This window comes from Apium graveolens, chromosome 9 (genome assembly GCF_009905375.1).
Source record: "Apium graveolens cultivar Ventura chromosome 9, ASM990537v1, whole genome shotgun sequence".
Lineage (NCBI taxonomy): Eukaryota > Viridiplantae > Streptophyta > Magnoliopsida > Apiales > Apiaceae > Apium > Apium graveolens.
In genome coordinates this window covers 206723090-206750147 of record NC_133655.1, presented here as the reverse complement: position 1 = coordinate 206750147, position 27058 = coordinate 206723090, and the positions used below count along the sequence as shown (strand labels likewise).

General features: G+C 32.2%; 1 protein-coding gene and 1 long non-coding RNA gene across 4 annotated transcripts; both read left to right on the top strand.

The window, feature by feature from the left end:
• The first annotated feature begins 1476 nt into the window (after positions 1 to 1476).
• On the top strand, positions 1477 to 5416 carry LOC141686919 (uncharacterized). 3 transcript variants are annotated; one of them, XR_012560854.1, is made up of 6 exons: positions 1479 to 1740; positions 2664 to 2783; positions 2883 to 3217; positions 3290 to 3378; positions 3885 to 3997; positions 5201 to 5416. It is a non-coding gene; the product is annotated as an uncharacterized LOC141686919 (long non-coding RNA). The 3 variants fall into 3 exon arrangements; XR_012560853.1 differs by having other exon boundaries at positions 3781 to 3997; XR_012560852.1 differs by having other exon boundaries at positions 1477 to 1740; positions 3290 to 3997.
• An 11501-nt stretch (positions 5417 to 16917) lies between these two features.
• Positions 16918 to 20019, top strand: LOC141685888 (uncharacterized). The gene is made up of 5 exons (XM_074490964.1): positions 16918 to 17152; positions 17258 to 17510; positions 17596 to 18278; positions 18380 to 18643; positions 18689 to 20019. Exons 1-5 carry the CDS (start codon positions 16918 to 16920, stop codon positions 20017 to 20019), a joined length of 2766 nt encoding a protein of 921 aa, XP_074347065.1.
• Positions 20020 to 27058: the final 7039 nt, after the last annotated feature.

The window sequence follows — 27058 nt, the reverse complement described above, 5'->3', positions numbered from 1 at the left end:
CAACCTATTATGCATATCTAACTAAAGTCAATCATGACTCAAATACTACTACAAATTCTAAACAATGTGTATGCAGAAATGTGCTACAGACTTATTGTTACATAAGCTACTCACTCGATGAATAATAAGTCATCATCCGTCGGGACTATATTGAGTCTCCGTCGGGACTATAAATCTTATCCGTCGAGTGCTACATAATTTCACTAAGTAAAATCTACCAAGGTGTTTTGTTCATGAAATCATCGAGTACACAACATATATACAACACAGTGCTTAGGGAGAAGCTGGAAAAGAATGAAGTTAAATTGAAATCCTTCAAGAATGCATCTGAGTTAATTGGACAGTACCATGAGAAAAATAAGCCATGTGCAAATATTGTCATTGGTCTTGATTATGATGCCTTGAACAACAAGAAGAAGAATATAGGTGACAAAGGGAAATCAACAGAAGCTGAAAATGTTCCAACCATCCTGAAAAAGGTTGATTCACCTATGTTCAAGGCATGTGAAGTAAATTTCAGTGAGGAAGAGTTGATTATTAAGCAAGAAATTGTTGATGAAGATAAAGAGAAGAAAAATGCAGAAGCAACTCCATCTTCCAAAGCTGAAGAGAAGCTCATGGATAAACAAAGCTCCAAAACACCTGTCAAAGAAACCAAGACTGAAGATACAAGAAAGAAGAAGAAAAATATAAATGGGAAAATTGGTTAAAATAAAAGCAATAATTTTGTTTATGTTGCAGATGCTCCGAGAAAGAAGTGTGAAACATGTGGCTATGTAAATCATCTAACTCACCTTTCTAAAAAGGTTGTTAGCAAGTCAGCTGAAGGAGCATGCAAGTACAATGAAGCAGATGCAAATGATCCCTACTCATTCTGTGACAAATTTGACTGTATCCCTTGCAACTTGAAAGTAATGAAGAGTTGCCACAAACTGAGAGTAGATGAAAGTGTTACAAACAGCGTTACATTAGCTACAATTTTTTTGTTCTATTGTAACACCTCTCAATTATTGTTACAATAGGTATAAAGCTAGTGTTGCATAGAAATACCGCTTTGCATAACATGTAACACAACACCTGATGTTACATTAGTTACTTTTATTTCTAAAAAATGTTAAAGTGAAAATATTATCATAAAATCTAGTATTAATATTATACTGTGTATTATTAATGAATCAAGAATGTAATATACAATAAAATTCGTCAAATATTTTGGAAATTTATATTTTACGTATAATATATTTTTTTAATATGTTTAAATTGAATAGATTTTACTTACCATAAAAATTAATAATTTATTTATAATTATCGTGAAAATAATATGTTATAATCTATGATTTTTAAATATTACTTTAAATAATTAATTACTTCTACAATTAAAATATGTAGAATGCTAAAATATTTGAATATTTACAAAAAAATTAAAGTAAATATTTGGGTGACTAAAATTTTGCGATGAGCTGGGCGGTTGAATATTTGGCAGAGCGGCAACAAAATTTCAAACAGGGCTGAAAAATGAAAGGAGTAATCAATTAGGTCAAGACACTCTGCTCACTTTAGCTTTATCTCTTTCTTCCCTTCTAATATATTCCTCTCTCCTTCGGCAGAAACATGTTCGGTTAAGGTCCAATTAGGGATTTGAGTAACATATTCAGGTTTCTGGTTCAATTAGGGTTTGACAAACCATTTGGGTTCAAGTACCTTTTTCGATTTCTAGCTGCTTTTGGCTTCAAATTTGAGGTACAACCTTCTATCCCACTTCTATATAAACTCTCTCTCTCTCTCTCTCTCCCTCTCTCTCCCTCGCTCTCCCTCTCCCTCTCTCCATCCCTCTTTGATATATTAGTTATTTATGTGTTTTAAGGAGCTTTTTAGTCGATTTTGACATGGATAATATATTGCTCTTAAAGATGAATGTTAAAATATCTGTTGAAAAAAAGATACTCGTTCTTGTTACCTCTGTGTTTTAAAAATGGTCGGTCTTTTATAGTTCTATTTGATAATTATTCCTACTCACCTCTTTAATGTTTAGCATCTATCAAGTAGCAACTAATAAGAAACTTACATAAGTCAATAACTAATGGACAAGAAAAAATAACATAAAGAAATAATATATCGCTAAAATTTATCAATATTTGTATTATTCACTTCAGAAATGTTTGAAGTAAAATGTTTTGGACTAAAAATGCTTTATTAATTAGATAAAAAATGAATCTTGACATTGGTACTGTTAGTTATAGCCAGTGTGAAAACATTTTAACATTTTAAACCTTAGAATGTTTCATTATTCTCAATTATGCTTTGTTCATTATCTTATATACTCACGTAATCGTTACATATTTGAAAAACTAATGATTGCATAAAAGTAAAAAATTGAAAATTTCTGGAAAGATCATTTCAGGTGTGTGTACTATAAGAGAAACACACAGCACAAGCACTTATTGGCCTGTGTAAATTACATACTACTTTCATTGAAGAGGTTTGATTCTTTTAGTTTTGAACTATGAACTTTTTTAGGTATTTCGATTTTGTAACTATTTTCTATTAATATTTCAGTCAAAGAAGTTATTTATCGAAGATGTAAGAGAAGTTATGTTGAACTATCATTATTGAAAGTTTCCCTTTTTTCCTTATAGAAGTCGTGTTGATAAAATTATTTGCAGACAACTACATCCACCAATATTATGAGTGCAAGGATTGCTGCTGCCTGTTGGTTGTTTAGTCGCTACTATGCTTCCTTCTAGAGCAAGATTTACTAGATGTTCTCACCCAAAATGCACTTGGTATGAGAGTATGATACTTTTTTAAAGATTGGATATTTTTAGGAAATTAAGATAATGGCAATTAAAAGAAAAGACTAAGATAATGGCAATTTTGTGTAGCAATTAAGAGAAAAGAAATGAGAAAAGTGTGCAGCTGATTGGGTAAAACAAGATGATGAAGTAACCCTGAATCTTGAAAATGATGCTATTGAACGTTCCAAATCAGTTGACTCGGCAGTCCTGGGTAAGTATAATCTATGGAGGAAAGAGAATGAGAACGATAATTCTGATTTTACCTTTCGATTGATTCATGATGAAATAATTATGGCAAGGGTGTACATAAGCATTGTGACAATGAAGAACCACAATGATTTGGCTGGTGAATTACAGAATCGACTTAAAGAAAGTCAGCATTCTCTACGAGATGCATCTTCTGATTCTGATCTGAATCCTAGGTAATTGAAATGTATAATTCTGCATATATATAATATCTTACAATTCTGACCCCAAGTATGATATGTTTGCAGTGCTGCTGAGAAAATAAAAGCCATGTGCCAAGTTCTTTCAAAAGCTAAAGATAAACTGTATGATTAACTCGGCTATCATGAATGCTAAGGTGGCCCCCCCATACACACACACACTCAGTCACTCACACACACATACACACTAACAAACCAGAACGCACTAATACTGTTTAAATATCTTAGGAGCCTCATTAATTCTTTTCAAATTGAATATCCTCATGTCAATGATACCAAACTATGGCATCTATTTAGGCAATTATTCTGACCAACTTGGTTACTTGAGTGTGTCTCTAGTAGCTTTGACGAATTTCCAGAAAGAAGTTAATATTACTTGCACATTTTGAAAATTTAGGAAGAAGAAAACCTGACTATGAGGGAATAGATACATGTAATTTCCTGAAAAAGTACTGCATTGTGTATTATGTTCTGTTATTTTATTATTGACAATTTTTTTAAACTACAGAAACTAGCTAACTGGAAGTTCTATTTTGTAGATGTTTGTTGGAGTTGCTGCATCTCGTGCTAAGGATCTTTTTTCTATTTCCAGATGATAGGCTCCTTATATTATTTTTATTAACGAGATAAATGTTATTGGCAGCAAACATGAAGGGCCTGATATTGGCGGGGTAATGGAATTAAAACTACATTTGTGAATGTTATGTACTTCAGGTTCTGCAACTTCTCAAAGCTAAAGAATCTTCTCTCATGAAGGTAAATGTACACTAACTATGCATAATGACATTCATCAACATCGATCAATACTATGTATCCACAAGGGGAAAATATAGACGCTGGACTAGCCTTTAACAAACTTGTGGTGCAATTGTCCTGAATTACTATTTAGGTAATTAGGAATTTCACAAGTATTAAATTATAAAAATTACTTATCCATCTCCTTTTTTTGGTTACTTATAAATCTTTTTTTTATCTTTTTGGTTTTGAAAATACTTGCATTATTCAGTGTGAATTTAGTGGTGGAGCTAAGAGGTTTAGGTCTTAGAGTGCATCTTATAAATAAAAAGCGCTTGAACAAATTATATAATACAAAATGTCATATTAAGAATTAAATTTTAGAAAAATTATATACATTGCATATTTTAGTAATTAGACAACGAAAATAATTATATAAAAAGCTATCCTTTCTCATACTAATAATATTTGAACCTATCTGTACAAAGATTAATAGGTTAGTTATCGGAGAAGTCCCGATTATAATCTTGTACAATAATTTACTCTGTTGATGGTGGGGACAATTTTCTAGGAATTTGACACTAAAAGTTTAACTTTCATTTCTCGAACTCAAAATAAATTTGTTGTTATAATATGCTTAGAGTATAACTCTTAAGTTCTTCATTTTTTCTGTATATTTATGGTGTAGGGACAGTTGGACAGTCTCTGTGATTACCGAGTAAAGTATGCAGCTCTAATATTTATGGGAATTAATAATTGTTCAATTGTACAACCAGTAGTTAGAGTTGAAAGAACAACTTTTTTAAGTGAACCGGGTGTCACTACTTTAGTAGTTTTGCTTGGTTTCACCATATTTTTCGCATTCTTGTATGTTTACTGCCTAGAAAACATTCAGTTTCTAAACAAGGTAGATAGATTAAGGCCTCTGCCGAAGAGAATCTATAACATTAAAAGTTTAATGCATGATTACGACTTACGAGCAGTCTAAAAAATGAAACCGTTGTATTAATACTGGAGTTTTATGAAATAGCGACACATATGTTGTTTGCTACAATTAATAGTTGCAAATGTACGTTTGTCTTTCTTACTGGACACTTTTTTATTAGGTTTGACATTTTTTTAGAGAATGCACAATTATTGTACCCTTTCAAGTTGCTACTTGCTAGTCAAAGTGATTTTTTTTCAAGTTAACATAGATTGACTGGAACTTTCTACTTGATGTAGGTACACTTTGTTCATTGTGCTATATCGTACTGGATTTGATAATAGTCGAAGAGCAGTTTTTTCTTATCAAGGATAGCTTGGATGTTATGTTGTAGTTGTTAGCATTAGAAATGAGACTCCTATGTAGTACTGAGACTGTTATTTAATAGTTTGGTTCAAAAAATTGAGACTTATGTATGCAAATTTGATATTTTATTGTTATGGGATTGTTCTTTAGATTGAGTATATATTTCAAAAAAATTAAAAATAACTGTTACATTTGACTATTCCAGTGTAAATATGTTTACATATAGTGTTATATTACATATGCTAGTGTTGCTTTATTACAAAAAATGGTGTTACAATAGATAAAACATATTGTTACAATAGGTTGTGGGACTCACATGTGGGGTCCATATTTGAAATCTTTATTGAACCTAATGTATCACTCATTTTGCGTTACATTTGGGCATTATACTGTTACATTAGTTGCCTATTGTAACGTTTGTAACGTTTTTATCACTGTTACGATAGATCACAGAAATGTTACATTAGGGTATTTATTGTAATGCTCGTATACGTAACGCCCCCTGGTGTTACAATAGACCTGATGTAACGTTTTTTGGGCCTATTGTAACACCATTTAGGCATTACAATAACCCACTTATGGCGTAGTGCTCTGAGTTATCGACAAGTCAAATTTTACTAGAGAACTCTGAGTTATCGATAAGTCAATAAATCTCTAGAGAACTCAGAGATATCGATAAGTCAAAGTGAAGATATGAAGACTAGAGATCTCGACAAGCCAAATTCTCTTATAGAGAACTCAGAGACCTCTACAAGTCAAATTAACTATGGAGTATTAGAGATCTCAATAAGCCAATATACTTATCGAAATATCAAGTTCTCTATAGACCAAATGGAGATCTCGAGGTAAAATCTCAAAGTACAATTTGCAGAACAGTTCAATATCCAAGATTCACAATCAACAAACATTCCGAACAGCTGGATTGACAAGTCTACAAAAAGCAACTTGAAGGATATGCAAGATCAATGGTGAAGATTAACTGACAAATGAAGATCAAAGTAAACATAGGATGCTAAGATATGCTAAGCCAGAAATAGAAGATACACTTTTCCTAAAATGGAAATGACAAGTGACAGTTTACTAAAGCTAATAGCATGTCTTATTGTACACTGTGTAAACCAGGAGTTAACTAAATTATAAAGTTAACACTTTTCCTTTAGTCAGTTGTAACAATTTAGATAGAAAATCTTGTAACTCTCTCAAGAAGAAGCTAAGCTCTTTACCAACAAAGAGCCTAGAAATTTTGTAGCAAAACATTCTTAATTTTAATATAAAATTAAGTGAGTTTTGAAAAGATCTGTGTTCTTTGTTATTGCATGTTTAATTTCTACAATAACACATTTTACTACAAGATTTAATTTATTTTGTTCAACCATAAAAAGCTCAAGAAAAGCATAAAAACAGTAAAACACATTCACCCCCCTCTATTTGTTATTCATTTCCTAACACCTTGACTATAGGCAAACCATTTATGACGACTATGATAGACATCACTAATAAGATTTCAACTTAAGTTATGACTAAACAAGTCAATGCTTTAATATTTTCACTGGATCGTATCTAAGTTTTGAACACGAATAGACATACATCTTCTGAAATAAGAATACAAGATTTAATGACAGCGACCTATAAGACATATAACAACTCGACCCAAACTGTTGTTTTAAAATTTTATAGCAGCCCCACCCGTATTGGATTATGATATTGCACCAGTTAAAGAGACCCCTGTAATTATAAAACCTCTTTGATAACCATTATGCCAAGTTATCTTTCATCCAGAGGATTCACTATGACAATTCTTTCGATCTCTTCAGAAATGGTTAGAATGACAGAGACCCCGAGTCAGTAATAGTATACGAGAACCTTCTTTAGAGATTCAGATGGAGTATGCTAAATACAAGGATGCGTCCCATATCTATAAGGTTTGTTTAGAATGGTTACGACCTCGCTACTGACCGAGTAATGCATTAAAGAAAAGGAGTTATTTGATTCACAATGAGTAATGACGAATTTTGAGAATAAGTTAGTTTGATCTATTAGGCATGACATTATCTATATTATACATCCACATTCAATTGATTGGTGGATAAAGCCGAAAAGGTTGACGCGAGTACATATTGAGTCGGGAATGTATATTGATGGATTACAAACTTCTATATAAAGGTAGTGCCGCGTATTTTGGGTCTATATTGGAACATGCGCTGGACTAGATAAGAAAATGAGATATTTTTCCTTAGTATGCATTATGTTGATTAGACGGATGGGACAGGTACGTAATATTTCAAACTATTAGATCATCTAGTCTGAATATGTGTCCTGTAAGGGCTGATATTAAATAGTGACCCCGATAAGTATTATAATATTGACCTGATTCAGACTACTTGGTGTTAATAGTGTTTACAGCCATACCACCACTAGTTGTTATTATAGTTACAATATCTCTTACATAATATCTTATTGAACTTGTCAATAGAAGAGAGAACCTAGAATTGTATCAAACCTTTAAACCATATTTTCTGTTACACCCAAGTTACGTCAACCCCGAATTCTCTAAACCTCACCATTTTATAAATTGTATTTTAACCACGTCAACGAACTTTCTTTATAAGGAAATCTCTTAAACACATATTTTTTAAGGAAACATATCCATTAAAAATTCTTTCATACCCAAACTAATTAGAATACTTGTTTTACGAAAATTATCCCAAATATAATCTCAACTTCAAATACTTGTTTTATAAAGACTTTACCAAAATATTTTCTTCACCACTCAAGAACCTAAAAGGATTTAAACAGTGATTTTTTTAAAGAATGTCTTCTAACCAATTTAAAACTTGGATAATGAAAAGATCGTTTCAGCATGACAAATTTAAAAAGATTTTGTGAGTCTACGTTGATTTCATATTTGGGACATAATCCAAATTTTCCCAGTATTTCCATTTTATATTGGTTAAGTTTGATCGAACCTAATATTTTGAATTTTATTAGAAAGATGGAAGAGATCCCGAAAGGACCCTCAATCTTCACTAGAGGTGGGAAACAAATGACAAGTTTAATTTTTTATTAAGAATTAGAATATCACTAAACTTCTGAATTAATGTTAAGGCTTCTATGGAAAAAACTCATAAACCTTGAAATATATAGGAAAGGCCCCTTAGAGACATAACTAACCTACTACGATTTATAAGTCTTTTCAAATTATTGAATCCTCCTAAGTTTAATGGAACCATTGACCCCATTGAAGCTAAATTTCACCTGATGGAGTAAAGGAAGACTTTTGGTATAGTTGGAAAGAAGAGAATAATAACATAAATTTTGCTGCTTATATGCTGAAATGTGAGACTAAAAAATGGCTGGAAGCCAAAATAGCTATGAAAGGGAGAGCGATCACATCAAGGATTAGGTTCACAATAATGCTTTTAAGGAAGTACATTATAAGGTATTCAAAGACTCAGATGGAGCCAATTGTATTCCAAAGACCGATTGTAAAGAGATGAGGTCTTCCGATTTAATAAGAAAATTTTAAGGAAATAACATAAAATTAAGATGAAAAGAAGGTGTTGCAAGACGAGACGATAGGAGGAATAAGAACTGAATATTTGAATGTAAGGATGCGCAAGAGATGAGCCTAATGTATTAAGTGACTTAAGATAATAAGTTAGATTTAAGGAGACCTCCCACTACAAAAGAGTATAGGATTTATAAGAAGAAGAATTGAGGACATTTCCATTAAAATATTACCACATTTTATAGCTATGGAAGAAAATAGAAATAAGATGATTAACTGTAGTTATGGTGAAAAGAAAAACCCGTTATGCGCGTAAGTGCAATCAAACTCTAAGGGAAAATCAGGTACTAAGGTTTATGACCTCCCCAAGCAGAAATAACTACAACAACAATATCAATATTACCCCTTGCATTTTAAAAGTGATTGTGAGAGATACTATAAATGACAACAGAGTGATTATGAGTACATCTTTAAGTAAACTTTGACAGTGTATGTATGTTGATTGATAGAGGTGCTCGTAAAACTCCTTAACCAATAATATTGTGAATATAGTCAGTTCCACTCAATGAAGTGTTGATAATAGAATTTGTGAGTCAGGAAGTCTTTTCAACTGGTGGAGTGTGTAGAATAAAGATTCAAGGATAATTATCATACGATAATTTTATTTTCTTAAGTTAGAAGAATCCTATGAAATATGAAGAATGAATTGGTTACCTAGCTACGATACTTAGAATAATTGATGTTTGAAACTTGTTACATGGACGAAAGTGGACACAAGAATTCATAGACCATGATTCAAACTAAAGGATTGTTGCCCCAAGGGTGTCAGGTTTAATGGCTAAATGTTGTAAGCATAGGAAAAGAAGATCAGTAACCTAAAACTTGAAGAAATTTATATGTCTAACGATTTTAAGGATGTATTTTCTAATGGATTGTAAGAATTACCACTTGAGAGAGAAATTAATTTTTTACTAGATATTTCCCAGTAATAACAACGATTTTAAAAGTTGTGGTTAACAACACTCATCAGAAGTAAAGTGATTGGCAACCCAGTTATCGAAAATATTTAACAAAGGATTGACTAAGTTTAGCCTATTTCACAATGAAGCAACAATTTTGTTTATAAAGAAGAAAGATGAGATAAAGTATTTATAGGGACTTAAACAAGTTAACAGTTAACTACAAGTATCTACTACTAAGGATTGAAGGTTGTTGGATGAAAAGGAGTTGAATATTTTTGTAAAATTGATTCACGGTTAGATTATCGTGGTTAAATATAAACTTAAAAGATTGTGCCAAAGATGACCTTAATAATAAGATATAGACACTGTGATATTAAGTGATGTCCTGTTTGATTAACTCAATTTAGACGGGTTTACGGATCTAATGAATGGTGTACCCCAAAACGTATTTGAATAAGTGATGCCAGTATTTATCGAGGACACGTTAATATTTTAAAGTTGCTTGAAGAAGACGTAGAACACCTTACTTACTACCTTAGGTTGAATTTAGAAACCTTGAGAAGAAAGAAATTTGTATGCAAAATTTTCAAAGTTAGATTTTGATTAATAATAGTACAATTCACTGGATATGAGGTGGGATTTAGCAAAAGAAAAATTAGTGGAAAATTAGGTGACCAACTTAACATTATAGAGAAAGTAAAAAGTCATTTTGGTTGAGCAGGTTAGTACCAAATATTTGGGCAGGATGTTTCTAAAATAACTCCACTCCTAACCTGACTTAGAAAACAATTAAGAAAATTGGAAGGATCATTGAGTGTAAAAAAAATCTCAAGAGACAAGAGGGGTTTGATTTTGTACTAGAATTCACTTTAATTGATGAAATTAGGAATTTTTTAATTGGGAGTGATGTTTCTTATAAAGGATAAGGGTGCATTTTGATACCATAAGAGGGAGTTATAACCTACACTTCAGGGCAGTTGAAGGAATTAAAAGCGAGTTGCCCTACGCATGATTTGACATTAACAATAATATTTGTTTCCTTAAAAGTTAAGGATATTCTTATAAAAAAGAAGAGAATAAAATAAAGGAGAAAAGAAAAGAAGAAGATAAGAAGATGAAAATGATACATATTGCATAAGTTTGAACTACGCGGATTTATCGAGAGTATGAAGGAAAAACACTTGGAATTGTTAAATTATTGACATAGATGGTTTTGGAACTTCTAGTTCATTATCTAATGGAATTATCCATCTGAATACCCTATCCGAGAGTAATTGGTATTTATCGAATCTATTCATATATCTAATGAGAATTATTGGATCGAATGACAAATACCTAGTTGATAAAAAATGGCTTTTTACGGATGAAATGAAGATTTGATTCATGGGAATACATGGTTATATATATACAGAAAAGGTATAATAATAAACAAGGAATATGATTAGAGTTTATAAAAGACTATGGTCACAAGAGTATCATCTAGGAAAGACAAATAAGGTAGCGAATGCTTAAGTTGGGAAGAAAGGTTAAAATGATGGTTACTTTGAAAAGGAGTTAGTTCCTGAAAATGACAACCCGAAGTTGGAAATAAGGATCCTAGTTCAAACAAATTAACGGAAATAAGGAATCCAAACACAACCAGAAATGTCAAAAAATATTTGACAATGTCTAGAAAAAGTGATGAAGATAAGAAGCCTTAATTGACGAGAGAAAATATTATGAGTATCAAAGACAAGAGCTAATCACAACGTGATATGTAATATTGTAGATCGACTAACTAAACCTGCTTCTAGTCGGTGAGAGAAACATTTTGATAAATTTGAAAACTTGTATATACGAGGGAGATTATAATGAGACATGAAGTCCCTAAGTCGACAGTATCAAATTTCGACGCTTGATATTACTTCGAGATTTCAAAAGAATTTCCAAGAATGCTTGGGCACAACACATAATTTAATTATACATTATCACACTCAGACCGAAGGCATAGTAAGCATGTGTTAAAAAAACCACCTAAGATATAATACAAGTTGTTGTGTCTAGGGTTTAAAAGGGAGTTAATATATTAGTTCATCCTTGGTTGGTGATTTTCTTCATCCAAATTTTTGCAAAGATATTTTCGTATTCCTTGAAAGGAACCTCTATTGTTCAGAGGGTTATTTTTATATCATTTTGTATAAATTTGTAATTTTGAACCCTTCTTGCATCATCCCTTGTTCTTTATATATATCCTCTGTTATCACTGAGATGAACAACCCTATTTATATAGGGGAAAGGACTATCTGTCTGTTTGATAGAGGTTTGGTGGGACGCCACTAGTTGTTTTATTTCTTGTCATAACAGTACTTAAGGCTGATTATCTTGTGTACTTTGATGATCGTCCTAATGACAATGTAATAGAAGTTCAATGATCATATTGATCTCTCAGTTCACCTTTTTGCAAATTATTTTCCCTATCAATCGATCATACTAATGCCCTTGGTTGACACTTAATAATTCTTATGTATATTCGAAATGTGTAGAACCCCTGGAATGGTTAGTACTTCAAAGTTTCAAGAGAATATACTAGGTTTCGGGAAGAAAGGCAATTTGAGCCTAAGCTATATTTTTCCATTTCAGAGTTTGAAAAAATTAGAGTTGTTCTCATCAATTAATGTTAAACCCTAAATTTTAGTATATTCTTGACATTTTCCATTTCTTTATTCGAAATTCTTACAGCCTCGAAGATCAACATATACTGAATTATGAGCCGAAAGAATTAAAATCTGTTTCGACATACGAGGAGCAACATATACTAATTGTAGAACAGAAAAGGCATCATTAAAGGATAAGAAAGTCAATCTAGTCAAAGCTATTTGGAGAAATCACGTTATAGAAAAAATAACTTGGGAACTCCTGGAGGAGATGTATAAAAGTTGCTTGTACCTGTTTAACAGCGTCGATTCTGAGGACGAAATCCTTTAAAGGGGGAAGACTGTAACGATCACAAATTTCTAAGTAGGTTATCTCAATAGTTCGGTTAAATCTATATCGTGAACCTAAGTGGATTATTAAATATATCAATATTTTAGTAAATTTTCGAATCCTAAGAACGCGCTAAGTATTTTGCAAGTTATTTCGAGATTAGATTTTTATTAAAAGTGGCTTAGTAGCAAAAGGGGACGCAATACTCCTATTATTATTACTATTATTGTTATGATTATCATTATGATGAATGTGGTATTTGATACTAGTTACGTTTGAGGTTTTGGTTATTTATTAACTTACTCATAAGTTGGTGAAACGACCGTAATATTTTTTTTAAAAAATAATATACTAATAAATAAATAAATATAAATAAATTTTTAACGTTATTAGTATTATTATTTTCTCTTCTTTTGGTGTGCGAATTATTTTGGAGGTTACAAGATTAGAATGTGTTAATAAGTTGTACTCGATAATATTATCAATTTAATTTTTGGTCTTGCCGCGAGTAAATGGGAGATTTATATGAGTCTGTTAATTTTCTGTTTTAGTATTTTATTCACGTTCCTTTTATTTGATAAATTTGGTTTAAAATATATAAATATTTATCGTTCATATTATAATTAATGATAATTATTTTTAGAGGTTTGATAATTTTAAGATTTACAAGAATTTATTTCTCAATAAATATGGAGAATTATTCAATCCTTATTTTTATTTTTTATCTATATTATCTTAAAGGTTACTAATGCCCATTTAGAATTTACCCACTAAATTTACCCATGAATTTACCCATGACCCACTATCCATGACCCATTTAATTTTTTTACACATAAAACATTATATTATACACATATCCATGGATCTTTTAAGATTTAAATGCATTATAACCCATTTTAGAAACTAACCTAAATACACCTAACCCACTCCCTGATTGTAGCAACTGAATGGTACGTTTGAATTTTTTTGAATTTGTTTACACGGGAAATCAATCTACTTTATCATCCCTCACAATCAAATTTCAAAATTCGAATTCTTATGTATCTTTTTGATTCTATAATACTCATCCGCGCCTTCAATTCATTATCGTTTACTCATATTTTTTTGATTTGTGCAGATAAGAGACGATGATGATTTAGCTCCGCCGATCTCCTGTCAAGCATGGATTCACGCTCCCTGGAAGGCTCAGGATCTGCAAGGACATCACTTTTAGGTTTGATTTCATCATGAATAACTGTTAACTATCAATTACGTTAAGTGTTATATGATTTTGAATGATTTTATGTTTTTCTCCGTAGGGTTGAAACGTTTGATTCGTAGCCAAGATTCATCAGATCAGGGCTCAAATCAATCTTCTCTGTTGCAGGCTACCCCAAGTTTTCCTGTTTCTGAGTCGAATGGTGAATATCATTCTTCCTCTTACATTTTGTATGTAGATTGTGTTCTAATTCATGTTCTTATATTCGTCTCATTGAATTAGTTGTGAAGCGTAGAAACGTATGTGTTGAAAAAGAAAATCAGAGTCCCAATGTTACAGTCTCGAATACACAGTCAACAGGTTCTGCATTATCATCTGGTATGTTTTCCATTATTATTGTTTATTATCTGTTACATTAGTGAATGTTGGGAACTCATGATTCATATGCATTTTATAGTTGGATTTAGGTCTCCTTTACAAACATTATTCAATAGTAATACAAATGTATTACGAGATTCCAGTCCACACAATCCATCTAATTTTGTTGCTGATGTTTTGTCTAATAGAACCATCCGGACTTCCTTCACTGGTATTTGTGTTTGTTTTACCAATGTAAAGTTCAGAAGTGGGAATGTTTGTATGACTATTTATTCTGTTTTTTTTGTTGTAGATTTGAAACGTATGAGCAGAAGTGTGGGTTTGAGACGTCTTGGTGGATCAAATAGCACGCCTGTCAGTGTATAAATTTCACCTATTTTGGGGATTACAGTTGAAGAGAATAACACTCCAATTGCTAGATGCATGGATCAGCCTGCTACACTCTCAGATATTACCAATTTGCCGTGTATGTTATATTATAACTTTATATTGAAATAAATATTTTTGTATGCTCTGTTGCATTTACTAAATTGCTAACATTATATCATGTTGTTAGTTACAGCTGTGAAACGTAGAGTACGTGGTCGCAATATTGAGAAAATTTTAGCTACTAATAACAGTGTTTTAACGAAACACCAATACTACCAATTTACGCCTTCAGAAGAATCATATATGTTATCTATTAATCAGTTTATGAAATTTCTAATTCATAAGATTTGTAATACTTTATGTTTTATTTTCTATTACGACCAACAAGAATCCATTGTTATTTCTTGTTGCAGCTAATAAATGTAGATTACGTGGTCCTAATATTGATAATAGGAAGACAATACCACAGAGTAAGTTTTGTGTGATGCACATTAGTACATGATTATGCATGTTCATTTATAAGATTTCATGCTTTTATTGTTGTGAAAACAATTTAAAATTCTTTTGTGTATTTTGTTGCAGCTAAGAAATGCAGGGTACGTGGCCCTAATATCGAGAAGATTTATACAGATCCCATGTGTACGTTTCGTTATTACATGTTTCCTGATATGTGAATTTATAAAAAAAGTTACCTTGCTGGGATTGATCCCATTATTACCATTCACACATTTGTGTGCTGAAGTATTTGTTCGTTCTTCAACAGTTATAGGAAAAAGACCTGGTACATCCTCTATGAATAATGTTGACGCATTGTCAAAGTCTAATAATCCCCATGAACTGAAGTCAAGAAAGAGTAAAGGAAAGGATAAAGAACAAGCATCTCCAGAAAAGAGGAATTTGATATCAGATTTTGACAATGTGGTTGAATTTGTGGATTCAGAGTCAAGTGATTCAGATGTTGGAATTGATGATATGTATCATGATGACATGGAAGAGGTAATATTGAATCAGAATTTGTGGTGTGGATATATGGATCTTGGTCGTTCGGATAAGTTGTGCAATAAATGTGGTGCTACTATGTGGAACGAAGAGCGTAATAATAAATCATGTCCGCGTAAAGAGCCCACATTTTCTATGTGTTGTCGTAATGGTCAGATACATTTGCCAAAAGAAAGGCCGCCACCAGAACCACTAGCTTCTTTGTTACTTGGTGGTGAGAAATCGAGGCATTTTAAACAGTACATAAGAGTGTACAACTGCATGTTCCAATTCACTTCCAGCGGTGATAAGATTGATAACTCAATAAACAGAGGTAGCTTTCCTTATTGTTTTCGCTTACAAGGTCAAAACTATCATTTGGTTGGGAGTTTAGTACCGTTAGATGGATCTTCACCCAAATTCTGCCAGCTCTACATATATGACACGCAGAATGAGGTTGAGAATAGAATTAATGCAATGGGAGGTGCTTCTGACAATGTTGATCCAGATATTATCGAGGAACTTTTAGGTATGTTAGACAAGAACAATGAGTTAGTCAAAGCTTTTCGCATGGCTCGGAATCGGTTCGAAAATGAAGAGCTGGATGAGTTTAAGTTAGTCCTCATATCATCTCAATCTTCTAGCGGTAGACCAAACCACATTACTCCATCTGATGAAGTTGGTGCTTTCATTGTTAGTGATGATACGGATACCAGTGGTTTTAGAGACACGATTGTGAATTCCAAACAAGAAGGATTGAAGAGGATATATGAAACAGATCCACATTTCATGCAGTTGCAATATCCACTACTGTTTCCTTGGGGAACCGAGGGTTATCATAAACGTATACCTCTGATAAGCAATAAATACTCTGAAATAGAGAATTTAGATGATGAAGACCTTGATCCTGACTCAACACAGAGGCGACATGTTTCACTAAGAGAATATTATTGTTACAAGGTTATGATACACACTTCTGAAGGTATTTATTATAAGTAAGCAATGTGATTAGAATATAAAATGCGTAATGGCTATGTGTATATTCTCACCATCGTCTCATTAATTTCAGGTTTAACGCCATACCTTGCAGGACGTTTGTGGCAACAATATGTTATGGATCAGTTTGCTGCCATTGAACAATATAGATTAGACTGGGTTTCAACGCATCAAACTACCATCCGTGCTGCTTTGTATAATTCTGTGCGTGATGCTCTCAGTAAAGGTGACCATGATCCAATGCATGTTGGAAAAGCTGTTATACTGCCTGCTTCATTCACTGGATCCCAATGATACATGTCTCAATACTTTAAGGATTCCTTGGCGATATGTCGTGCAATTGGTCATCCATCCTTATTTCTCACCATGACTTGCAACTCAAAGTGGCCAGAGATACAAGAAATGCTTAAATTGTTGCCCAATGTTGATCTTGTTGATGCACCGGATATTGTTTCTCGCATGTTTAAACTGAAGCTTGATCAGCTATTAGATTTGATTAAAAAGAAGAACTACTTTGGAAAGTGTATAGGAGGTAAAAAAAAATTTATGGACACGGATAATTTTACATTTAATTTTTTTTAATCATATCTACACACATGCATAGATTAAATATTTTATTTACTTATGTTTTGCACAGTTATGCATGTAATTGAATTCCAGAAGCGTGGCTTGCCACACGTGCATATGCTAATCTGGCTGAGCCCTGAAAGCAGACCTAATTCTATTGAAATGGTTGACCGGTTGGTTTCTGCTGAAATACCAGATAAGAATTCTAATCCAATAGCATATGTAGCTGTTAAAAACTACATGATGCAAGGACCCTGTGGTAAAGACTTATACACATCTCCATGTATGGTTAAAGGAAAATGCATGCGTCATTTCCCAAAAAGGTATGAGTAAATAGAATGATACATATGTTCTGTAATAAGTCTATTTTATTATTAATCTCGACGCATGTAATGTTTTGTTTTGCAGGTTTAATGGTAATACCTATTTTGACGATTGTGGTTTTCCTGTTTATCGGAGGCGTAACACTGGTAGAGTTATCAACAAAAAAGGGATCAACCTTGACAATCAAAATGTAGTTCCATATAATGTGTGCAATAACGCGACTTTCAAAAAAAGTAAACTAGAGGCTTGGTTTGTAGCTAACAGTGAATTTCCACAAGCTCGAAATTTTACGTATTCTGACTTTCCCACCCAATTTACATGGATAAAGAAAACTGCTAAATGGAAGCTTAGACAAAGAGGTGATGTGGTTGGGAGGTTAGCAGAGGTACATGCAACAACTGGTGGATTATTTCACCTTCGAATGCTGTTACTTAGATGTAAAGGTGCTTTATCTTTCTCTCAGTTGCACACTATTGATGGAACTACATATGATACATTTAAGGAAGCATGTGGTGCTCTTGGTCTGTTGAATAATGACAAGCAATGGCATGATGCTTTGGAAGAAAATGCATTGTCAGCTATGCCAATCCAAATTCGGGCTATGTTTGTTAACATACTGGCATATTGTTCGGTGTCTGATCCGCTTGCGCTATGGGAAAAACACTGGCCAGCATTGTCAGACGATGTTCTTTATATCCGGCGTAAGATTTCAGATAACATTCATTTAACACTGTCCGAGTATGAAATCCAGAACTATGCTTTAGCAGGTGTGTGATCAGTATTAAATACATTTTATGTTTATTACTTTATAGTATTTTTTTATTATTTTTATTTAGATGTCGGATCATTTACCATTTTTTTTGTGTAGAGATTGAAAAGTTGTTAAATGATGTTGGTAAGTCCTTAAGAGATTTTCATATGATGCCATTTCCTGATGAACGATTTTTCCACACTTTTGTCAATCGTCTTATTGCTGAGGAAACTAGCTACAATAGAGAAGAATTGAGACTTAATCATGACAAAGCTCATAAAAATCTGAACTCAAGGCAGCTGGATGTATATAATGCAGTTGTTGATAATGTAAACAAAAATAAAGGTGGAATGTTTTTTGTTTACGGGAGCGGTGGATGCGGTAAAACGTTTCTTTGGTAAACTCTTTGTTCACGTTTTCGATCAGAAGGAAAGATTGTTCTTCCTGTTGCAGGCTCAGGAATTGCTGCTACACTTCTTCCTGGTGGCCGAACAGCTCATTCTAGGTTTAAGATACCTCTTAAATTAGATCAGAGTTCTATTGCTGGAATAAAACATGATACAGACATTGCAGAGTTGATGCAACACACAAGTCTTATAATATGGGATGAAGCTCCAATACAGCATCGCTATGCAATTGAAGCCGTTGACAGAAGCTTGCGAGACATAATGGCTACCGTTGATGTAGAACGAGGAAGAAGACCCTTTGGTGGTATTACAGTTGTTTTTGGAGGCGATTTTCGACAGATATTACCTGTTCTGCCTAAGGCTGGAAGGGCTGAAATAGTGAATGCATCATTCAACAAATCCCAGCTTTGGAAATCTTGCAGTATCTTTCTTCTCAGTCAGAACATGAGATTACATTCAGGTAATTCTGAAACTAGAAATAAAGTAATAGCTGACTTTAGTAAATGGCAACATGATATTGGAGACGGAAAAGTTGAATGCATTGATACTCATCGTGCAGATGTTGAAACTGAGGTTGTAGTTCCTGATGAATATGTTATCAAGAGTCCCTTGAAAACTCCCATTAAAACCCTAATTGACATTATATATCCAGATTTTCAGAATAACTTGCATTCACAGGAGTATCTGAGATCGAGATCTATTTTGACTCCAACAAACGTTGTAGTTGATGACATCAATGCACAGATTCTTGAAAGAGTTCCGGGTAATATGCATACTTATCTCAGCCAAGATTCAATTGAAGACAGGGGTGTTGATGATAAGGACTTTGATTCATCATTTCCAGTTGAGTATTTGAACTCCATAAATATGCCATGTATGCCTAAACATGAGTTGAAAGTAAAGGTTAGAGCCGTTGTTATGTTGATGAGGAATTTAAATCAGATTATGGGTCTATGCAATGGTACAAGGATGATAGTTACTGGCTGCAAAAAAAACTGTATAGAATGTCAAATTCTCTGTGGATCTCAAGTTGGTACGAAACATCTAATTCCAAGAATCGATATGGTCCCAACAGACACAAATTGGCCATTTGAATTTAAAAGAACGCAATTTCCTCTCCAACTATGTTTTGCCATGACTGTGAACAAGAGCCAAGGTCAATCATTGGACACAGTTGGATTGTATCTTCCTCGGCCCGTATTCTCACATGGTCAGTTATACGTTGCAATATCCCGTGTTACATCTTCAGAAGGACTACATATTCTTATTGATGACGATAATGGGAAAAGCACAAATATAACATCAAATGTTGTGTTTGAAGAAGTTTTCTACAACCTTCCTAAATTGTGATAATATTTGATTTAACTAACTTATTGTAATAATTTGACCATGAATATGGTACCACCACAAATATTACATCAAATGTAGTCTATGAAGAAGTATTTTACAACCTACCGAGCATAAATGATGATAATGTATCATAGTAGTTATTTGTATTGCACATTTACAATTCTGACTAAGTTATTCATCATTTTATTATAATTGGTAGTACGAGAATTTTTTTTTGTTATTAAATTAGAATTATATCAGGTCATATTGGTTATTCATTCTCATATAACTACTAAGTAAAAGGCAGATTCTGGAATAGTTTTTTTTATGCATATCAAATTCTCAATATAATTAGATGTGATATGTTTTATATTGATAAGGAGACATTATGATAATCAGAGAAGATTATGGGATACTAACAATTTGTATTAGATAACTAACTCATATTTAGATATTTGTTTAATATCACATTTATGATACTAATTGAGATTATATTTTAACACTTTTTTTCCTAGCTAATATTGGTGTAAGCTGTTAGGGATCATCATACAAAGATATCTATTGATTGATATTTTCATGGACTAATTATCAGCCTATCACCTTAACTATAAAGATAGTGTATATCTTTATTAAAAATACAGCCGATTGTCTTCAACGCTCCACACATTCAGATTGTTTTTGCTATATATCCAACTCATAAACTAATTTCAGAGTTCATATGGCAGAACATCCAAGTATAATTACAATTCATTACCTATTGGTTGAAATGAACATTTAATATACTCCTTTTTTGATAACATCTATTAACTTTTTCATTACTCAGATATGCAGGACCATCATCATTTATCCAATCTGGATGGTAATAATACTGCTTGGACTTTGAAGGTCCGTGTGACAAGAATGTGGTTATCAACTAATCGACAAGGTGTCTTAGTCAGGCACAATCTTATTCTATTGGACTGTGAGGTTTGATTGAATAACTATATGACTTATACCACATATATGATTGTGTTTACCAGTCTCTATCCTAAGATTTTATTTTTTGCAGAATAATCACATACTTGCAATTATTCCACTAGCTCTTTGGAATTTGTTTTACTTTATCATTCATCCTGGAAGATTGTTACGTATCAGAAATGTTAAGGTTCTTCCAGCTGCAGGATTTCTGAGGCCTGTACGTTCTGCAAATCACATCCTATTTCTTCCCATCACTGTGGTGATGTTGGAACCTGAGGAAATTTTGAGTATACCGCGCCATAAATTTGATTTGGTTCCTGTGACGCTCCTATATAATTCTCCTCATTGTTATGCTCTCGATGAGCTTCCTATATATTCCACTGGTATTGCTTATAAAATTTTAGAACAAATTGCTTACAATTTGTTGTGTTTAACTTTAAGTTTATTGTTGTAGATGTTATTGGAATTGTTGAACTCCTGCAACCAGTACAATCTATTATGACAAGATTTGGTGAAAAGGAAGTGTTACGCTTCAGAATTTCAGATGGCGTGTAAGATTCTTCAATAAATTTTTTGACAAATATAAAAATACTATGCCATCCTCCAGTTTTCTTATTTTATGTATTAACACTATTGAACATCCATAAGTGTTTGACGTTTTATTATATTCGTGTTAGGAGGTCCATCCAAGTGTGTTTTAGCGGTTCTTTGCCAACAAATTTTGAATCATTGTACCAAGTTACCGAAATCGAACCCAAAATTGTGATTCTGGCATCTGTTAGAGTCTTTATGTATCGAGGTTAATGTCTTATTTTTTATATTAAAAACCTTTAAAATTGTAAGTGTTCTCATAGGTTATACAATTCATTCTAGCTCTTAAATAATAAATATTTTTCGCTCTTGAAAACAGGAAGAGCGCAGATCAGCAATATTCCGTCAACAAAGGTTTTTATCAATCTTGATTATCCTGATGTCTTATATTTGAGGCAGAGGTAACTAAATATAAATTATATATTTTTGAATTTTACATCATTTTTTTCATATAAACGCTTATAAGTTTTACATACTTTGCAATATAGGTTGATGGACATTTGACAAATCCAAATATGATGCTGCAGAACCATTCCCGTCAACGAAACTTGAAGACAATTTTTTTTCCTGAAATTCTATTAAACTTCTTGATTCAACCGCATTGTCGTATTTGTTTTGATTAAACTTATTTACCACGCTATGGATTATTTTTTAATTTCTCTGTAAATCATAATTATGCCAGTATTTGTCTTTATTAAATGTTCGAACAATTTTGATCACATTATCTCAACTCAACAGTTTAAATAAATAAATTAATTTAATATGTATATTCTAAAGTTTTGAAAAAAGATGTTATATATAATTCCATTTCGAAAAAATCAAATAGATTCTGTTATAAATATTCATACCATTTTCATATCTTATGCATATTTTTAAATGAATTAGAGAAACAGACAGAGTAATGAAAAAAAATATACAAGTTAGTAATAAAAAAAGGGATCAATAAGACTTTGATTGTGATGATTGGATTAATTTAATTGATTAATCTTAATTAATTAATTAACTCAAAATTTAAAATATAATATTCCGTTACATCTAAATTGTACTTATATATTCAAAAATTATATTGAATAGATAGGAAGATAATTGATGATTAATGACCTAATCATTGAGGATTATATTGTTGTCGGTCTTCATCTTACATATTTTTAAAAAAATATCAATTATCATCAACTTACCAGATTGAATAAGATAATTGACGAATAATTAGAGAATCAATCAAGACCATATTGTTGGCAGTCTTTATCATACAGTTAAAATAGAGTATCAATTAGCATCAATTTACCAGTTTGAATATATCATTGAGATAAAATAGAGTATCATAACCTATCAAGTTGCATATATCATTTGCAAATGCATGTTATTTTAATGCCTTGAGATAAACATTAAACATACTCTGACACTAAAAATAAAACTTTAGGTTTCCTCTCTATTTGTTCTCTCTAAAAATATCATTGATTGGTACGAACTGATCTAATATGTTATCATTATTTCTTCATCGTGCATGCTGTCATTTTTTGTTAATATTTTGAAGTTTTTAATTCCTCAATTGTTAATGCTTGACACTTTGTTTAATTGACTTGAACAAAAGCTTCAATGGAGTCTGCAGTATTCAATCTTATTGAAGACCTTGATCAATCGACTACCAATTGGAAGATTAAGGCTAGAGTAACTAGGATGTGGACCAGCGTTAGCTCTGAGAATGGATCAGTCAAAGGATATAATGTCATTCTGCTTGATGATGATGTAATTCTTATGTTGTAAATTTTTTTAATGGTATTACGTAAAATCCTACATTCTTTTGTATACCAAATGTAACATCCTCTTTTATTTTAGAATAATCACGTCCATGCATTTGCTTATCCCAATATTTGGAATGGATTCAAAACTCCTGTGATTGAAGGAGGCGTTTATGTTTTTGACCAATTTTCTGTGAAAGCTGCTGTCGGTAATCTGAAGCCTGTACAAACTGATATCTGCATCAGATTTTCACAATATACTACGGTCACTGCTGCTGAAGATGATGGCATGATTCCTGCCTACACATTCGAATTTCTGGATTTAGGTGATCTTTTTGCTGAGGCCAACAAATATCAGCCACAACAACAGCCTGAATTTGCTATAGGTGACCTTAATATAATACTCTTTTGGTTTAGATTATTAGTTTTTTTAAATGCGTTCCTTAATATTTCACTGCATTTTATCTTTGACCAAATCAAATATATTGCTCTGTTTAATTTAGATGTAATTGGAGTTATTGAGGATTTTGAACCTCTAACAAAACTTGACACAAAATTTGGCATGCGAGACATTGTCAAATTCAGGATTTGTGATTCCAGGTTTGTCGAATGTATTAATATTTATACTGTAATTATAATTATTTTCTGAGTCCGTCTCTAATGTGGAAGTTGTATATCCTGAAATATATGTTATTTTTTCAATATAGTAATCAGCATAAAGTAAGTGTTTGGGGAGATCTTGCTGTGTTGGCCAATAACATTTATACTAAGGAATTACAGTCTCCAGTAATTGCAATAATAACGAGCACAAAAGTTACAACTTTCATGAGTAAGTTCTCTTTAACTACTTAGTATAAATGACCTTGACATTATACAACAAATTACTGAACTATATTGCTTTGATTTAGATACTGTGCAGATTGGTACTTTGCCATCTTCAAAATTGTACCTCAACCTAGATGATGAATCCGTGACTGATATGAGGATGAGGTAGTACAATTAAGAAATATATTAATTACATAATTACAGCACGTTTGCATGTTTAATAACAGTTGATAGGAGGCTGAGTTAATAAACATCAATGTTTACCTTTGTAGGTTGAATGAGGAGGGATATTTGTCAAAGAGAGAAAAATATCTTAAGGCGGAAAAATCTGAATTTGTTCAACCCTTTATGGAACGAATGACATTAAAGGATCTCAATGAAAAGCTGACATATGATGACTTGAAGGTTTTATAACCTTTACAAAATTTGCACGACACAACCATATTGAATATGATTTATTTTTAAATCTGAACCTTTTTCACTTCAAACAGAAGAGGATATACACCACGTTCTCAGTTTTTAAGGTGGATGAGGATGTAGCATGGTGGTTTTACAGTTGTAACAAATGTCAACAAGAGGTTGAGCGGCTTGACAGGAGATTTCGATGTAATAATTGTCCTCGCATAATTCCGGTTGCCCCTAAAAGGTATATCAAATTAGATTTATATTAAAAATTTATTAAGTTTTAGTCTATATTAAAGTCAACTTTCAATAGTTATCACAAAATTCCTTATAAATTCAGATTTCGTATCATGGTCCTTGCCGAAGATGATACATTTTCATGTAATATTATGCTCATGGACCGAGCTGCTAGAAGGATTGTTGGCACAAGTGCAGCAAAAGCGTATAATGATTTTGAGAAGGTATAAATTCATTACAACGAAGCAGATCCAATGAAATGTTCTAAATTGTTAATTAAAGTGTTTAACAATTATTACATTGTATCAGGCTCCTGAAGAATCCTTCCTCAGGTACTTAAAGATTTGGTTGGAAAGGAAGTCACTGTTATTATTCAATTGAACAAAGCAAATGTAACTGAGGATAGTACCATATTTGATGCAAATGACATATTTGACAGGACTACGCAGAGTCCAAGTCCATCTGAATCTGCACATATATCAGAATCTTCCTCCATCAACTTTTCCGTTAATGTAATTTTGGTTTTTATATGTTATAATACTTGAATCATTATAATTTTATAACTTTTAGTCTTCCAACAAATCTTTACAAATCGTAATTATTTTTGTGTTAGTCCGTCGATCCTGATGCCATTGATCATACTCCGGGCTCTGCAAAATCAGTTACCAAAAAAATTAAAAAGGCAAGATACATTTATGCATTGTATTTTGTTTTTTTGCATTTAATCACTTACATTCCGTTCATTAATTATCATCATATTAATTATCTATATTCTATTAATTAATTTTTTCTGTTGATTTGGCCATATTCTAAGAATTTTTAATTTGTTAAAATTTGCAGGAGAAGTAATACAACAGTTAAGCACTCAATTATTTTGCTCGATGTTATGTACGAAAGATGGATTGGATTGGTGTTTAGCATTTCTGAATTTCATTTTAAATAATCATCATTTTCAAGTTGTTCATCTTTTATTTGGCATGGATGCAGCATTTGTGTTTGCAATCCAATTTCCTCAGTTTTTAATTATTAAATTTCCTTATCACATTGAACTGTAAACTTGGTTTGCTGATGTTGAAAGTTTGTTTTTCCTATTTGAATCAATGAAGAATGTGTATTGGTTGTTTTTGTCGTTTATTTCGTACTATTGTCAAATTGCGTTATTGATATTTAATACAATTCTTATGGGGACACCAAAGTTTAGTAAGCAGTTTTTAGTTATAACTGATTCTATTAAGTATTATAGTATAAGTATAACTGTTTTAAGTTAGTTTTTTTCAAGTCACAAATTGGTAGCCATTCCCCAATAGTCACATCTTTCCATTGTATTTTGTATTTATAAAAGTATGTCATTACATTTGAGATTAGTTAGTCTGTCAACCTTTGATTGAACCCAAAGAAATACGTAAATCATGGAACATGTTGAACGTGTATGGCAATTCCCTGCTCAAGGTTGGATGAAGATAAATGTTCACAGTGAGTTTATTCAGAATGCTCCTGAAGGTCAGAATAGAAATGGCATTGGCGTTGTTGTGAGAGATTCAAATGGCCTTCTTATTTGATTAACATATGGCACCATACCGGGCTTAACTACTCTTAATAGTGCCTTATGGGCTGTTTTGATAGGAATGCGTAGAGCATTTCAAGACCAGTACGAACGTGTTATCATTGAGACTGATAATATCCAGGCTTACCGTGAATGCAAGTATTATAGAGAGGATGGAATAACACCACATACTAGGAGTACATTCAGATGTATCCTTTCACGTCTTAATGATCATAACATTCGTTATGAAATTAATTTGATACATCCGCAGAGGAACTCTGTTGCAAGACATCTGGCATCAATTGGTAGACAAAATCTGCCGATTTACAGACATTGGACCGGCCTGTTGACAACATTCAAGAATTTCTTAATATGGATTTAGGTCTTGGCCCTCCACAAGCACGATTTCAGGATGTTGAGATTAATGACCCTAAACCTGTTCAAGATGGACATGTTGTGAATTTCTAAGCATGTTCAATAGTTTGTGATTGTTCCTGTTAAGTATGTATATGTGAATATGTAACAAATTTGTACAGTTTGGTTATATATATGAATGCAAATATTTATCTTAATTGTGAAAAATGTTTTTTGTAAAAGATAATGATTTGATGTTACATGCATTGTCCATCACTAAATTTGACCCATATCTATAAAGTTGTATCTTTCTTACTTACACGTTTATCAATTCGAGTCATGATTATGTTGATTTTCACAAGGCAAATATATAATGGAAATTATTTTGATTACTACAAGTCATAATGATGTA

Coding starts and splice junctions, on each gene's coding strand:
- LOC141685888 (XM_074490964.1), top strand. CDS start 16,918: ATGTCTCAATACTTTAAGGATTCCTTGGCGATATGTCGTGCAATTGGT. Junction 17,153..17,257: donor CTTTGGAAAGTGTATAGGAG/GTAAAAAAAAAT, acceptor TGTTTTGCACAG/TTATGCATGTAATTGAATTC. Junction 18,279..18,379: donor CCAGAACTATGCTTTAGCAG/GTGTGTGATCAG, acceptor TTTTTTGTGTAG/AGATTGAAAAGTTGTTAAAT.